Source organism: Triticum aestivum, chromosome 1A, assembly GCF_018294505.1.
Source record: "Triticum aestivum cultivar Chinese Spring chromosome 1A, IWGSC CS RefSeq v2.1, whole genome shotgun sequence".
Lineage (NCBI taxonomy): Eukaryota > Viridiplantae > Streptophyta > Magnoliopsida > Poales > Poaceae > Triticum > Triticum aestivum.
In genome coordinates this window covers 44697257-44712466 of record NC_057794.1, presented here as the reverse complement: position 1 = coordinate 44712466, position 15210 = coordinate 44697257, and the positions used below count along the sequence as shown (strand labels likewise).

Below are 15210 nucleotides of genomic sequence, written 5' to 3'. Positions count from 1 at the left end.
CCGCGATGTTCCAAAATTTACAAGTTCACAGATCAAAAGAAAGGTCACGAACATTAAAAGAAAGTTTGCGAATTTGTTTCAAGAAGAAAAGGTCCACATACTCAAAAAAGTTCATGAAAATTGAAAAAAGTTCACTAATTTGAGAAAAAGTTCATTCATTTGAAAAAAGTTCATAGATTTGAAAAGTTTATGATTTTTTTACAAATTTAAGAAAAGTTCACAAATTTTTAAAAAGTTCATAGTTTTTAATAAAAAAATGATTTTGTTTGAAAAAATTCATTGATTTTTAGAAAATCATCAAAATAAAAAAAGTTCATCGTTTTTTTAAATCATCAAATTTGAAAAAGGTTCATCAATTCTGGAAAAAGTTCACAAATTTAGAAAAAGTTCATTCAAATGTTTGAAAGAGTTAGAAAAATAGAAAAAGAAGTTTATCAACCTGGAAAAAAGTTCATAGATTTTGAAGAAAAAGTTCATTGACTAAAAATCACACATTAATTAAAAATAAGTAAATAGATAACAAAAAAAGAAAAATGGAAAAAATGCAAACTGGAGAAAGAATAAAAAACAGAAGAAGTTACTAAGCACAAGTGTGCGATGTCCCTAGTGATTAGCATGACGCGCTGTGAACTTACAGGTCTCGAGTTCGATCTGCCGCGCACAAACTATTTTTTTTTGAAGGCCACTAATGGGTCGGCCAACCTTGTAGAAGTGGGTGTGCGCTTTAGACGCCAGTTTGCAAAATGACCTATAACAGACGCGTGAAGCGCCAAATAGGAGCCGTCCCGGGGCGTGGAGTTATTCAAGGCTCTTACGTGTATATAGATTTGTACATGGGCCCAGAGTTCAGCCCAGCCAGGCACCCAGCCCACTCCCGGAATGCCCTTCCAATCCCCGAGCAGCACACGAGCGCACTGCCCTAGCACGCACGCACCCACACGATCAGACGCAGCCGCCGCGCTGCCTTCCCGCGCGGACGCCCTCCGCCATTGCCGCGCTCACTCCTGGCCGTGCTCCCGGCCGGCCTCCCCCCATCCCCCGCGCTTCCGTCCCGCGCTGGCGCTGCCATCTCGTGCTGCCGCCAGTCCGCCGTCGTCCGCCGAGGCCGAGCTCCCGGCCTCCACCGTCCTGCGGGCGAGCGGCGAGCTCAACCTCAACTGCGCCCCGAGCGTCGTCCGCTCCGGGACGAGGCCTCCGTGCTCCTGCGGTTCTACCGGCTGCTGGGTAATTTTCTGACCGATACTGTCTGTGTAGTGCATATATACTGAATAACTGAAGGAGTATTTAACACTGAACTTTTTTTGGGATTGTATTTAACACTGAACTAGGACCGCATTGTGCGGAAATTCAATTGAAAAAACAAAAAACTGTGTGTTTGTGTAAGTTTTACATGTACTGTTGAACTGAAATTTAGTTGAAAAATGAAATTCTAGGTATTTATAAGTGCTAAAGTTTTTTTTTTGAAATTTACATGGTTATTTTGGGTAGTAAGTGTGAAAGATTTTCCATGTTGCCAAAGAAAATTGGCTCGGGGTCTTCTTAAATTATGGCTCCTCTAACCACCGGCGATGACGAGGGCGAGCAGTGCACCGCGTTCCCCCTTGTGGCCACGCGGCCAGACTCGATGAGATCAATTAGGATCGGATACCTGGAGAGTGCGTCCAGTCACTCACCCGGCCACCCGCGCCACCACCCAAGGAAGACAAATTAGTACTAGAAAAGGAGCAACAAGTAGGGCTGGGATTGCCTGGGAATTTGTTTCCTGATGGTCACCATCAACACCTTCCTTCGCTGGCAACAAATCTTAAGAAATGGCGTATGTAGATGAGGAGCCTGGTTGTTTTTACTTTAGAGAAAAGACACAGGTAGTTATCAAAACCAATTGGCCTGTGTAATCTTGATATGTCAGCTATGCAAACTGGTCAGATTTTCATATGGCTATGGACGTAAAACACGTACTAACCTACAAGCGAGAAAAAGATAGGTGACCAAAGGAAGGATGGCTGACCACACTGCAAAATGAAGGATGTCAAAATAAAACAACATATAACCAATGGACAAACATTAGCTACAGAGATGTTGAAGACACATAAAAAGAAGTCAAAAGGCAGATCAATGGCAAGTTAAATATTATTATTAACCTCATTTTCTAACAAAAATATAAATCATACAGTTGACAAATAAGTGAGAAAAAATAATAGTTGAGGGAATACATGTAAAACGTGAAATAACTAAAATCACATGAAGTAAAATGATGTTATGAATATGTCATATATGTAATTATGTAGAATATACAATAAACCAAAAGGAAGTTCGAATGAATAAAAATTCAAAATGAATATAAATATATGGCAAGTCGAAAACCTATCATCCATATACTCTAAATAGAAGGATGAAGTGAGATATTTTTCATTCATTACAACGGTGACAACAAGAAACAAGTTCAAATGACTAAACCAAATTATCAGATGGCAAAGCATTCTGTGCAATGAATAAATCTATCAAAATCGAGCCGCATAAATGCACGGGCTAGCACAATTTAATATTTATTGAATGAGAAAATTTATATGCGTAAGAAATGTCATAAGGAATAAGTTATTATGATTTATAATTAAATATGCACATAAATATCATTTTTTTCGAATGGCATGTAAATAACATATTTATTTCTCATATTTAACATCACAGCTATTTAGAATAAATGAAATCAACAAAACTAGTGGGCGTTCATTTTACTGATGTTTAACCAAATAATTATGTGACATCAGTTTGCAATAGCCAATAGTAGTATAGTTTTATTGAAGTTCTATTCATGTTTGTTTTCTTAGTCGTTCACTCTTCATCGTGTATATGTGTGTAGCGTGTATATGCACAGGCTTATGGTATCCATACCCTATTACTTATCTGTATGGAAATTACATATGTATTTTTGGGGCTCACATGTGCGGTGAAGAAAAAATAATAGTAGCGTACTGTTGCCTGCTATCCTGAGATCCATGTGCCCAATAAATAAAGAAATAAATAACAGGAACATGTTGTGTGCTATACTTTCTTCCCTCATCTCCCAAAAATGGACGTCCACATCCATGGCAAAGATTGATCCAGGAATCCGCTGCGGGGCTATGCCGAGTCGCCGCTAGTTCCACTCCTCTGTGCCACCGCCGACGGCTCTCCCTCTCTCCACTCGCCGGTCCCCCAAAAGGAAATCCCTGATCCAACCGCTAGCCATACATTCTGTTCCCCCTTTTGATTGTACCTTCTAGTCCTTCAATTTGTCAGCACCAAATCTGACCTTGGTAGACAACCTGGAAGTTAGAGAGAAGCAACCACTATGGGATACATCATGTGTGGCTAAATCATTAGATTTTCTGTATGTATTATCTTAAGAATCGGAAACTTGCTTGGAGGGGATGTCTTATTTCCCTTTTGGGTCTGTATGTGGATGTGCAGTGAGGTGATGTAGGTGTTGTGTAGAGACGGTGGTAGAGGAGTCGTAAGGAGATTGTCAGAGCTGAATCGGTAGGTCATCCGCATCAGCTTATTCTGTGTGTTGTCCTCGATATAGTCGGCGGCTGCGCCACGTATTGTTTTTAAATTTTTATTTTGTTAAATTCGGAGGTAGAAGATTATTTGTACACTTCAGTTTTCGGACCTCCTAGTTTTCAATTTGCAGATACTAAGTAAACCAAAGGCACACATTCATGGTTCTTACTTTTTTAAATTCTGATTATGCAAATGCACAGACTACATATTGTTTTAGTGCTAGATCAAATTTTCAAACATAGCCATGTGTGTCTGCGGAAATATCTGATTCATCGGAAAACCATACGAAATTCCTGTTTAAGAACGTTACATAGAGTAAAATAAAAATATTCTAAGATCTCTTGCACTAAAGGATCTCCTTGTACACAATATTTTTTGCCGAATTATTTTCCTTAGATTCTTCATCTGAAATTAGAACTTTAAGTCCATCTCTACTTGTGACTCTTGATACGGCTACATAGAGTTGGCCATGAGTGAACACCTGCTTCGGTAAATATAGGCCCACATGTTTTAGCGACTGCCCTTGACTCTTATTTATCGTCATTGCAAAACAAACTGATATTGGGTACTGCCTCCTTTTCAACACAAACGGCCATTTTGAGTCACTTGGTGACATAATTATCCTTGGAATATGTACCTTGTTTCCAATGTTTGTCCCTGTTATTATTTGAGCTTCTATGAACCATTTGCCTAGCTGTGTTATAGTTAGTCTCGTACCATTGCATAAGCCCTCGCTTTGGTTGATATTCCGTAGCAGCATAATTGGCAGGCCTACTTTCAGCCGTAGTATGTGGTCTGATATTCCAGGGCACTTCAAGCTATTCAGGAATTCTGTTGGGTACAAATGATCTACATCTTCCGAATTTGACATTGCTTTGCACACTGTATCTGAGCTTCGATATGTTACCTCTTCACCTTCTATTCTACCCATGATGTAAGAATTTACCTCATCAACCATGTCATTTCTTGGACATAAGATGGCTCTCTCTTGTAAGTATGTTCGGTTGGTGTAGTTCGTCCATAGGTTTGGATAGGTGTTGTTGATGATCGTTTCAAATTGGTTCTCTCCTTTTTGCAGAAGCAAGTCTTCAGGTATATGTACCCATGCTTCTTCTTCTTTATTTCCAACTAATCCATCTCCAATATTTAGAATCCAGCCTGCAAAATCTGTGGTCTTTTTTTGTTCTTCTGGAGTATCTGTTAGTGCAGAAACACGCATGTTCTGAGTGAGCTTGAATTCCTCAAAGTGTTTCCATAAGTAGGAACGTTTTAAGGATGCATCAACAATGTGAGATCTTCGCCCTTTCGGTATTACCGGCAGGATTTGTCTGAAGTCACCTCCCATCACTACTGTCATCCCTCCAAATGGTTTATCTGTACTATTTTCGTTTGTGAACCTTAGAATGTCTCTCAAGCTCTTGTCCAATGCTTCGAAGCAATGTCTGTTCGCCATTGGTGCTTCGTCCCATATAATTAATGATGTTTTCTTTAGCAGGTCTGCAAGACAAGATCCTTGCTTGATGTCACATGTGGACTCATTAATGATGTTGAGTGGGATGCGAAATCTTGAATGTGCAGTTCTTCCCCCAGGTATAAGAAGCGCTGCTATTGCACTGGATGCCACTGCTAAAACTATTTTTCCTTCAGATCGTAGTGATGTCGTGATTGCCTTCCAAAGAAATGTTTTTCCTGTCCCACCATATCCATTGACAAATATCAATTTGCCTAGTTTGCTATTTACAGATTGTAGTGTTGCATCAAAAGCTTGTCTTTGTTCTGGATTCAACTTTCTAAGTAATGCCACTTTCTCTATTTGGAGAAAATCTCTGTCATAGTTAAGCTCTTCACTTACCAACCTATTTTCTAGACCTTGTAGTGAGTTGCTATCTGGTAATGGAATTTCTTCATAATCTTTTAATGACTTTCCACCTCTCCTTAGCAACATCTCTATCTCTATAAGTGCGAGGTTTTGCATTTGTTCAGGATGAAGCTGAAGTTCATCGAAGTTCAAGATTCTCCTCTGATGTCGTTGTACGTCATCCGAGAGTAATTCCCATGTAGATTTCCATAGTTTTCCTGGATATGTGACCTCGCCAAAAAGGAGTATTGTGCAGAAAAGTTGGCGCATTTGTTGTGCAGAAGCCCAAATTGATGCTTCCTTAATAAAATCATCCCATTCTTTGTCATCATTTACTTTTCTGATCTGTAGGTCGGGTGTATAATACCATTTACTTTTCTGATGTCCTCAAATGATTTACAACCTTTGACAGAGTTTAGTAGTATTCTTAGGTAATATTTCTCACCACTTGCTGGATGGGCATAGTAGATCCTCCCAATAGATTGTTTCCTGCCTTTCCTTGGTTTCCATTTTTTCTTCTTTGCATGCCACGTCCACTTAGTGGGGAATTCTGCACATGTCAGATCACGGGCCTCCTCATACAATTGATTAGCGGTCATCCATTCAGTGAAAATTGTTTTTTCGATGCCAGTTCTATGTACGATTTGCTCAATATCAGTTGAGTCCGGGAACACAACCATTTGTTCATCTTGAAGGTGGAATTGCAGTCTCTGTACAGAAGGCTGCCGATGCTGAAGTTCAAATCCAAATATACGCCAAGATGCTTCACCTGCAGATAGGTATCGTGCATCAAGGTACATTTGTATCTCATCGTAGTTGTTTCCAGTTCCCAAAACTACAGTTGCTCTATCCTCTCCTTTGTGGGTGTACTTGAACGCATACTTTATGGATCTTGATTTATTACACCATTCCCCGTTTATGTGGGCCTGGTACTTGACTATCAGGTCCCTGTTGTATGGAACAATATACCTGCTATCTAGCTGTACTCCATTTTTTTCTACCGTCCTTCCATCATTTCTTCTTCTGTATATTGGGAATCCTTCTTCATCAATGCTTGTTTCCTCACAGAACATCTTAGGGAAATGTTTTGAGCACTTCCCATTGATCATGCACGATGACTTGTAGTGCGGTTGTCCACATGGCCCGTGCATCATGAAATTTTCAACTGCCATGTAACCTTCTGGGTCAGCGTCCTTGTCTGGTACCTCTGCTGATATGATCTGGTCAATATTTTGGGGGCTAGGATCCTTGTCGCCTAGATCTAGAAATAGTAGTATATGTGCATGAGGTAGGCCTCTTTTCTGGAACTCGATAGTGTGGACAACTACAACAAAGCATTATAATTTCATTAGTTACATTTTAAGTTTGGTAGTAATTTACAATGTGTTCTAATATTCAAACAATGAGGCAAAATATGAAGATAATGTCCATAATTAACTTAGTTGTGATGATAGGTAGGAATTGGCTGAAACTGGGTTTACTCACTTGCTATTGCTTTTCCAAACCGCTTATTTTTGTATATGTCTTCTATCAGTTCATTGAGCTTTATAAGGAACACTCTATTGATAATGTCTGGACGATCTTCTGGTTTTTGGCCTGGTATGAAGTCCAACATGGTCTGTATTTCTGGCCACTTTGGGTTGCATGTGAAAGTGATAAACAGATCTGGATATCCAGCCCACCGACATATCGCCATTGCGTCGTGGTAATACTGCTGTTTATTCCTAGGACTTCCATTATATGATGAAGGTAGTATAATTCTTTTACCTACTTGATCAGTTCTCGTATCACCATTATCAATTGCGTCTTGCAAACCGCTATATAGCTCTGTTCTAAGTGTCCCTTGATGCATCCTGTACCAATTCAGCCTCCATTGCTCAATGCATGTTGCTGCATCAACAATGAACTGAAGGAACAACTTGCCACTCGTTTGCAAGACTACTGACTGGTTCACTCGTTGCTGGATGCGATATGCATAATACTGCATCATGGTAACATGCTTTCTCTTTCCTTCGCCACCCTTTGTTTTTTCTAATTTTATTTCTGGTCTGAATCCGTCTTCTCCGTACGGGAATAATAATGGGTATTGCATAGACATAAAGCTTGGATGTAGTTCTGAAATTCTCTGGAGTTGTTTGTCTTTATTTTCTACTATTATATCCCGGCCAACATTTTCTCCTGTTTGTTCCCCAACAATGAGTGCAGCTATTTCAGATGCAGTTGGTAGGTTGTATTGTCTTCCATCGCTGGACCTTTTACCAATTAATCGCAACCTAACATTTTCGAGATCTGACTCTTGGTATCTATCCCTTGCCATACGGAATGATTTCACTAACTCGTTGTTCTCATCAAGCATCTCCAATAATCTAGACACGATGCCTTCATCTAGTTGTGTTTTCCTTTCCTTTGAGGTTGAAGCCTGCATTCTGTTTTTGACCTCATTTTCTGTATCATAAATGTACAATTGAGCAAACTTTGGCGTGCAACCATTATCTCCACTATCTTTAGGTAGCAATGTGCCAATTTGATGATAGTTTTGGCCATTCAAGCGAAAAACATACGGTGCACCCCCTCTTTTGTTTATCTCGTAGTCGACCTGGCCAGCCATCGAAGTAAATGCAAATGTTGAATTATAGTTCCTGATATTGTCTCTGTAATTTGAGGATTCTCCCTTTTCATTAGACATTAGTAGCTGCTGAAGGTATGCTGGAGGTTTTTTCAATGGTGGCAATTTGACTTTGCCTTCCTTGCAACAAAGTCCGAATGTTGGTCTTGATATGTTTGTGTTATTCTTGCTTCTCTCTTGATGCCACATTATAGCATTGCAGAATGGACATAAGCATGTTGGTTTTCCGAAATTTGAAACTTCACTTGGAGAGCTCTGAGATTTACCTCTTTTTTTTAATCAATTGTAATTTCCTATTTGCTCGATTCAACCTACTTATTTCTTTTCTTCTAGTCAAATCGGTATCTGTTGAGCCTCTAGCAAAATTTGATGCTTCTAAAGCGTGTTCGTCAACTGTTGTACTCGAAGCAAACTCAATGTCACCATTTTGTTTTCTCTGAACCAACCTTGCACGCTTGTTGCTTTGATTTCCATGGACCATCTGTTTCTTCTTCATTGGTTTTTGTTTATTTGGACCCAATGAAATGCTACAACAAAATATATTTGGTAGTTGTTAGTCCATTATATCAGGCAGAGACTAACAGCCATGATGATGTTGTTAAAGTGAGCACCTTTCTTGTTCTTTGATTATTGTAGTTGTAGCATGATCATTCGTTATTCCCTGAAAATAGAAGGAGTTAAAATTTATCTGCATAGCACACTGTTATGACCGGCCAGGTCTATGGCCGCAGGGGGCCCACTGGGCAGGCTTAGGCCACAAGTTATCTTAGTTTTATTTTCAGATTATGGTTATATATACAAGTTGTAAGACTATTTCGAGAATTAAGCAATAAGACTATTCTATTGCCCGGCTCCTAGAGGAGCCGGAACCCTAACCCTAGCCGCCTCCTTCTTGCGCCGCCGCCGCCCCAACCGCAAGGACGGCGCCTCGCCGCCGTCCGCCGCGCTCCAGCCCTCGCCCAACTCCCTCCTCCCCCTATAGCCTACGCCCGAGGCAACCCAAAACCCTTAGCTCCTAACACACACTAAAAGTAATTTGAAGATATCATAATTATGTGATTACCTTTTTCCTTGTTTGGCAAGCTACAACATCAGTGGATGTATATACGCATGTGAATGGCCTGTAATATATTTATTTCATGATCAATTATTTTTATAGGTACATGTAATGAGCTATTTTCCTGTTAATGAATACCGAATAATATACTAGAATGCAAGCCAGTACCTTCCATTCGATGGTGTAGATTGTCTTATTGGACATGAATATCCGACTGGTTACCTATCATGGTTAATAACTTTGGACGCTTCTATTTTTTTGTTTTGTTTGTAGATCAACTTCGCTTCGTCCTAGCTTGCCTGCATTTATTTTTTCATACATTATTTGCATTATAATGTAATGTATTTTCATTTATTAGTTAGACTGTAGATGTGCTAGAGGCAAATTGTGTCATAACATACCTGCTGTTGCCTTCTACTCTAATTTGCTAAAAATATGATTTGGATAATCAGGTTAATGTATTCAAGGGTGTGTGGAACATTGTTATAAGAATAGGATAGAAGTGTTGTAGTGAAGTTTGTACCCTGCTCTTGTCAGGTCATTTGTCTTCTTTGCCCAAGATGATACCCCTGCATGTGTTGTACTCTTATTATAAATAGTTAAAATATAAACTCAAATTGGTTTTGCTGCAAGGCACTATTAGAACCCTTTACTTCAAATATTAGATGAAAATAGCTGGTATGTTGCTAAAATCATATGTTGAACACCATTATTTGCAATAGCCTCATTGACCATTATCTATTTTACCTTTGGTTGTTTTCATTCCCCTTTTGTTGAACAGGTACGTGATTATTCAACATGGTGGCCGGGGCTAGTGCTTATGGGTTTGTCAATTTCAGATCGACCCTCTGAAACAGCCGATGACTTCGCACCTAATGAAGGTTTTAGCAATCGCCAACCGTCGCTCGACCGAGGGAAAACCTGTCGCGAGAGACACATACAGCAGCCTCTTTCTCTCCTACGATCCACCTCTGCTCTCTTCTCCTTCAGAAACCCTAGAGTTTCAGGGAGGAGCGGATCCATGAGCCCTGGAGAAGACGTTGCAGCAGGTGTGCTCAAAATCTGATCCGATGGTGCCTTACCCGCTGTCAATGGCAGCGTGCGGTGCGCAGTTCACGTACCAGTTCGTCAAGCGGCTCATTGCCAACCTACGAAGTGGTTATCGGCCTGAGCTATGGTGAGGGTGGTGCTGGCTGTGGCCTCCCGCACCTCTATGCATGGTCGTAGCCTCGTAGGAGTGGCTGGCATCTTGACTTCATCTACTGCCTGGCTCCTGCCCCCAGCTCCTCAGCAGCGCGTACAGTCGTACACTTCCGTCACCGCCCTCCAATTTTCCAATTTTTGGGGCAACTAATTTTACCCATAACCTACCAATGAGATTCTGTGCTGGCGGCCTTCAAGTCAAGATGCACGGTAATCAACCTACAAGCTTGCAGCCACATGCACAAGCCCTCCCAGCAACATTACCGAGTCAATTTTTCTTGTAACTATAGGATTCTATAACAAGCCCTCCAAGGAACATTACCGAGGTCAACTTTGCTAGTAACTACAGGATTCAATAACGAATCTTGGTGGAATGTGCATTCAGAGTGGCCATTGTTGGTGTAAAATTTGCAATATATCACCTTTTGAAGATTAATATTGATCTTGGCTATTTATAGTAACATGTATGAAATGATGCCGTCATATGTTTGATTTCAGTAAGATCTGCATGCATTGATGCTTTTGTCTAAAAGAATGTTATATAGTGTTGTTTGTGAAACTTAGGTCAAAGAAAAGTGATGGTAGTATTAGTTGGACTAGAACAAATCAGCGGTATGAAAGTAAAGTATTACAACTTCTTTTCAATTAAAATTGTACTTTGATATATAATTTCTAGCAATTTCATTTCTAGTTGAGCAAGTATGCTTTCAGGAAAGAAATTGACGCCAGTTGTTTATACTCTATAGTTCGTAGAATGACGAGGCCTATATGGAGGCCAACCGGCGCTTCGTCCGGCAGGAGAGGGCGGAGATCGACGAGCCAGAGCTGCCGCACATGCCCATCAACCCGCCACCCGACACGGAGATCGTCGACATCTCCGACGATGAGTAATTTAGATATGTATGTAGTATGTAGATTTTCTAAATTTGCATGGCTAGTATGGATTTGAGGTACGAAATTTGAGGTTCATGGATGCAAAGGACATTTTTTCATTGCTCATCCGCGGGCATTTGGGGAGCGGGTTTTGATGTTTGTGCCTGTAGATGCTCTAAGTCTATCAGGCCGACTTAATTTGATTGTCTAATTCACGCATCTAAATTTTTGTTTGTCTAATTGACGTGTCTAAGTTTTGATCACCATGGTAATTAGTTGATCACGAGCACAGATGCTCCTGCTTGAATAGTAAAAACTAAAAAAATAGTAAAAAGCTGAAATTTATACGCATCAAAGATGAATAAAATTTTTAAGTGCATGCAAAATTTCATGGTGATTGAGCTCGGGACAGAAACAAAATATCATTACTCCAAAAACGAAAATTTTGAACCATTCTCACTACCCTGATGTTTTTTGTCCGGAGCTCCTGCGATGCCCAATTGCCATGAAATGTTGCGAGCCCTTAGAAAACTTCTTCATCTTTGCTGCCAAAACTTTCGGATTCTCTTTTCTGCTATTTCCTATGATTTTATTGTTAATCCTAGGGAGTAGATGTTCCCAGGCACCGAAATGCCGTCCTCAACATATAAAACTTTGCGTGTATTGCATAGCTTGTACCTTTATATTCAACTTCTTAGTTTACTCCTCACGACAAATCCTACTCCAAAAGCTCCAAACGACTCAACAAAAATGATCAAGTTGTGCCTAAAACAGATAATTAACATAGAACTTACCTTGATCCATCTCACACACTTACGGCCGGGCTAATCGATCGGAGCAAATATAAATAGAAATAACACATAACATAGAACTTACCATGATCTATCTTTTCTTCAACATCACCAACTTCAAATTCAGCTTCGAAATTAGTACAAATCGTGGTCAAACTAGCTGTTCTCTCTCTTTGCTCAGAAGTCAGAAGCTAACCAAAGAGAGCTGAGTGAGAGTGAGAACGAAGCTGATAGAGTGAGAGTGTGCTGCGTAGCCGGAGAGGGCGCACTTAAAGAATCACGAGTGAGAGTGTCGGCACAAAACGCTCAACAAGGTGCATGAGAATCAGCGTCGTATGGGAATCAATTCAGCTTTGCTACTGCTGCTGACGCGACGACAACATCCCCGTGGTGCTCGCCCGCATGGGAATAACTGGGAATCAACTCAGCTTTGCTACTGCTGCTGACGCGACGGCAACCGTCACCTGGTGCTTGCCCCCTTTGCCATTACGGTGGTTTTTTCAAAAAACTACTTCCACTGTATCATAATATAAGAGTGTTTTTGTATATTATGGGACGGAGGGAGTAGAAGATGCCCCGCGCATTGCTGCGGAATGTTTGATGAGGTTTTAGAGATTGCATCAAGGTTGAATGAATTATAGTGTCACATCTGAATAGTTCATGGGCTTGAGCAATCAGAAAAACAAAGTATAGCTCCTCACTATCGAATACGTTTATTAGTTTACCTTTCTCAAAGAGAGAGAGAGAGAGAGAGAGAGAGAATTGAGCAGGACAAATATAGTGCGCAAGTTCGAAACAAATAGAACATGAAGTTATAAATTATGTTCACTTTCAGATTACAACATGAAACGACACTATAGAAGAATGTAGTAGTGACACTCATCACACAACTACCTACAAATATTTGCATGAAGTGACTACGACACCATCAGAACAAATGCAGTATCAGTCTATTAGCTTCAGTGATATCCATGTGTGAATCCCACAATCAAAACTGGAGATGCTAGGAATTTGCAAGTCGCATTACTCAAAGACAGTGGGCAAAGCGAATATCCATTCTGAGCCCAGGCTCATCCGTACCCGCGTTGAAAAAAAAATCAAAACAAATACTAAAAGATTCAAAAATTCCATTTTTTGCACGGTAGATAATTTGATGCGCGGGGCTTGCTTCAATTTTCATATTATTTGGACATCTGACCAGCTCTCGGCAAAAAAAGGTAAATTTGGGGTCTGTAAAAAGTTTTATTGTTCATGTACAGTTCTGACCCAATTTATCTTTTTTGATGAGAGCCACTGAGATGTACAAATGATCTGAAAATTGGAGCGGACATCACACAATAGACTATCTACCATGCAAAAAAAGTTTTTTTTTTAATTTGTTGTGAATTATTTTCTGATCGGGTGCAGATGAGCCTGTACACCGAATCTCTGCACTCTGAACAAAGATAGTAATGTACAACCGTGCAGTTATATTACTAAAATACAGTTAGTGCAGAACATTTAAATCCATCTCCCTTCTACCGTTGGAAGTCAATGTGAAGAAGTGTTTCATCAAATATCAGAGGATAGGAAAGTTGCTTAACAAAAGTATGCAAAGTTAATTTCTGACCACATAGTAAGAGGGCTTCATAGTTCAAAACAACGTACCTGTTGAAGCTAATTCAAGAGACTTGGCATTTCAAAAGCGAACCAACTTCGATCACGAAGTACTTACATAATTATATCTCACAATATAATCACCTGAAAGTTTAACTATTCAGAGTGGAAAACTGGAAGGGAAATAGATTTGCATCTTCGGGATATATACATAATTAGCTGTTTCTTAAGTACTGAACATGAGAAAAAGTACACAATGCCTGTGTGGTAAAGAATACACTCATATGAATCAGAACTCAACTGGTTGTTTAAACTTGATACATTATACGTACGATTGATGTGAACCAAGGTGAAGACACTGCACAACATATGGAAATAACAGGAATTTAGGAGTACGCAATTCAACTATGATGTGATGAGTTATTTACTCAAAATCACCACACTTGGGGCTAGGGTAACAACTTAGTACCATATCTGAGGTAGGGCACGAGAAACCACCAATTATGTGCCAAACAACTAACGTAGAGCACTGATTGTCTGGTAAACTCGTGGAAACAGTGAAACTGACAAATTGGGCCCACCTATCGGGCTGACGTGGCTTGCTTGTGTGGACAGTAAGCTGAGTTGGATGTGACACCCTGGTTTTTCACAAATTTTCTTTTCAAAAACCCATTTGAATTTGTTTGAAGTTTGAATTGGATTTTCATTTGAATGACTCTTTGGACTTAAAAGCTTGAGAATATTCTTCCTTTCTGTTCCCAAGTGAATCAAAGCTTTCAAAACATTCCCAAGATCATGTCATCCAATCCTAGCCCAACTCTAATTTCTATTTCAATTAAATGTTCCTTTTTCTATGACAGGAATAGCCCTTTTTGTCCTAGGTTGTGAAGCAACCTATATTTTTGTATTTCTAAGAATTCCAAGAAAATTCCCATAGATTCTTTGACTCGTTTAAACCTTGAATATGTAAAAATATTCAAGATTCCATGCTCATGGTGAGCATAGCATCCCAATCTAGTTTCTGGACCCACATTGAGTTTGTGAACACTAGTAGAAAAAAGGGCCTAATGTTCAGCTCATCAGTCCCGATTTGTAATTGAACCGGCACTAATGTGACCATTAGTGCCGGTTCCAACTGCTAGGCAGACGGTGCTCATTAGTCCCGGTTCATGGCGAACCTTTAGTACCGGTTCATGCCACGAACCGGGACTAAAGAGGTGGTGGTAGGCTGGTGTCAGGCTGCGGCCCCACCAACACCTTTAGTCCTGGTTCGTGACACGAACCGAGACTAGAGATGCACCTTTAGTCCCGGTTCATATAACCAACCTGGACTAAAGATCATCCTATATCAACCCTTCGTCGAGCCCGAGCTCTCTGTTCTTCCTCTTTCCTCTCCTCTGTTTTCTTCCTCTTCCTCTCGAGCTCATCCTCCATTTTTGCCAAAACTTGTCAAGATTTGAAGGCACCCCATCCATCCAAGTGACCACAAAGGTTAGCAACTTTGTCCTTTCATCTCTCATTGCTAGATTAGCTCTTGCAATGCTCTACAAGTATAGTGATTTGTGGGTTTTAGTTTGGGAGGAATTATATGTGGTAGTGTTTGATTTAAATGCAATTTGAGGTCAAAATAACTCTTAGTTTGCATATATAGGTGTGGTTTACT

The 15210-nt window shown here is 40.2% G+C and overlaps 1 protein-coding gene and 1 long non-coding RNA gene across 2 annotated transcripts; one reads left to right on the top strand and one right to left on the bottom strand.

Annotated features, from left to right (window-relative positions):
• Positions 1–716: 716 nt before the first annotated feature.
• Positions 717–3806, top strand: LOC123188824 (uncharacterized). The gene is made up of 2 exons (XM_044601109.1): positions 717–1224; positions 3451–3806. The coding sequence occupies exons 1-2, from the start codon at positions 880–882 to the stop codon at positions 3451–3453; spliced, it is 348 nt and encodes a 115-aa protein (XP_044457044.1). The 5' UTR covers positions 717–879; the 3' UTR covers positions 3454–3806.
• A 4603-nt stretch (positions 3807–8409) lies between these two features.
• Positions 8410–12172, bottom strand: LOC123188834 (uncharacterized). The gene is made up of 3 exons (XR_006495243.1): positions 12037–12172; positions 8639–8688; positions 8410–8554 (listed from the first exon to the last, which is right to left on the bottom strand). It is a non-coding gene; the product is annotated as an uncharacterized lncRNA (long non-coding RNA).
• Between the last annotated feature and the right edge of the window lie 3038 nt (positions 12173–15210).

Bases quoted from the DNA above. Each gene is read 5' to 3' on its own strand.
- LOC123188824 (XM_044601109.1), top strand. From the start codon at position 880: ATGCCCTTCCAATCCCCGAGCAGCACACGAGCGCACTGCCCTAGCACG.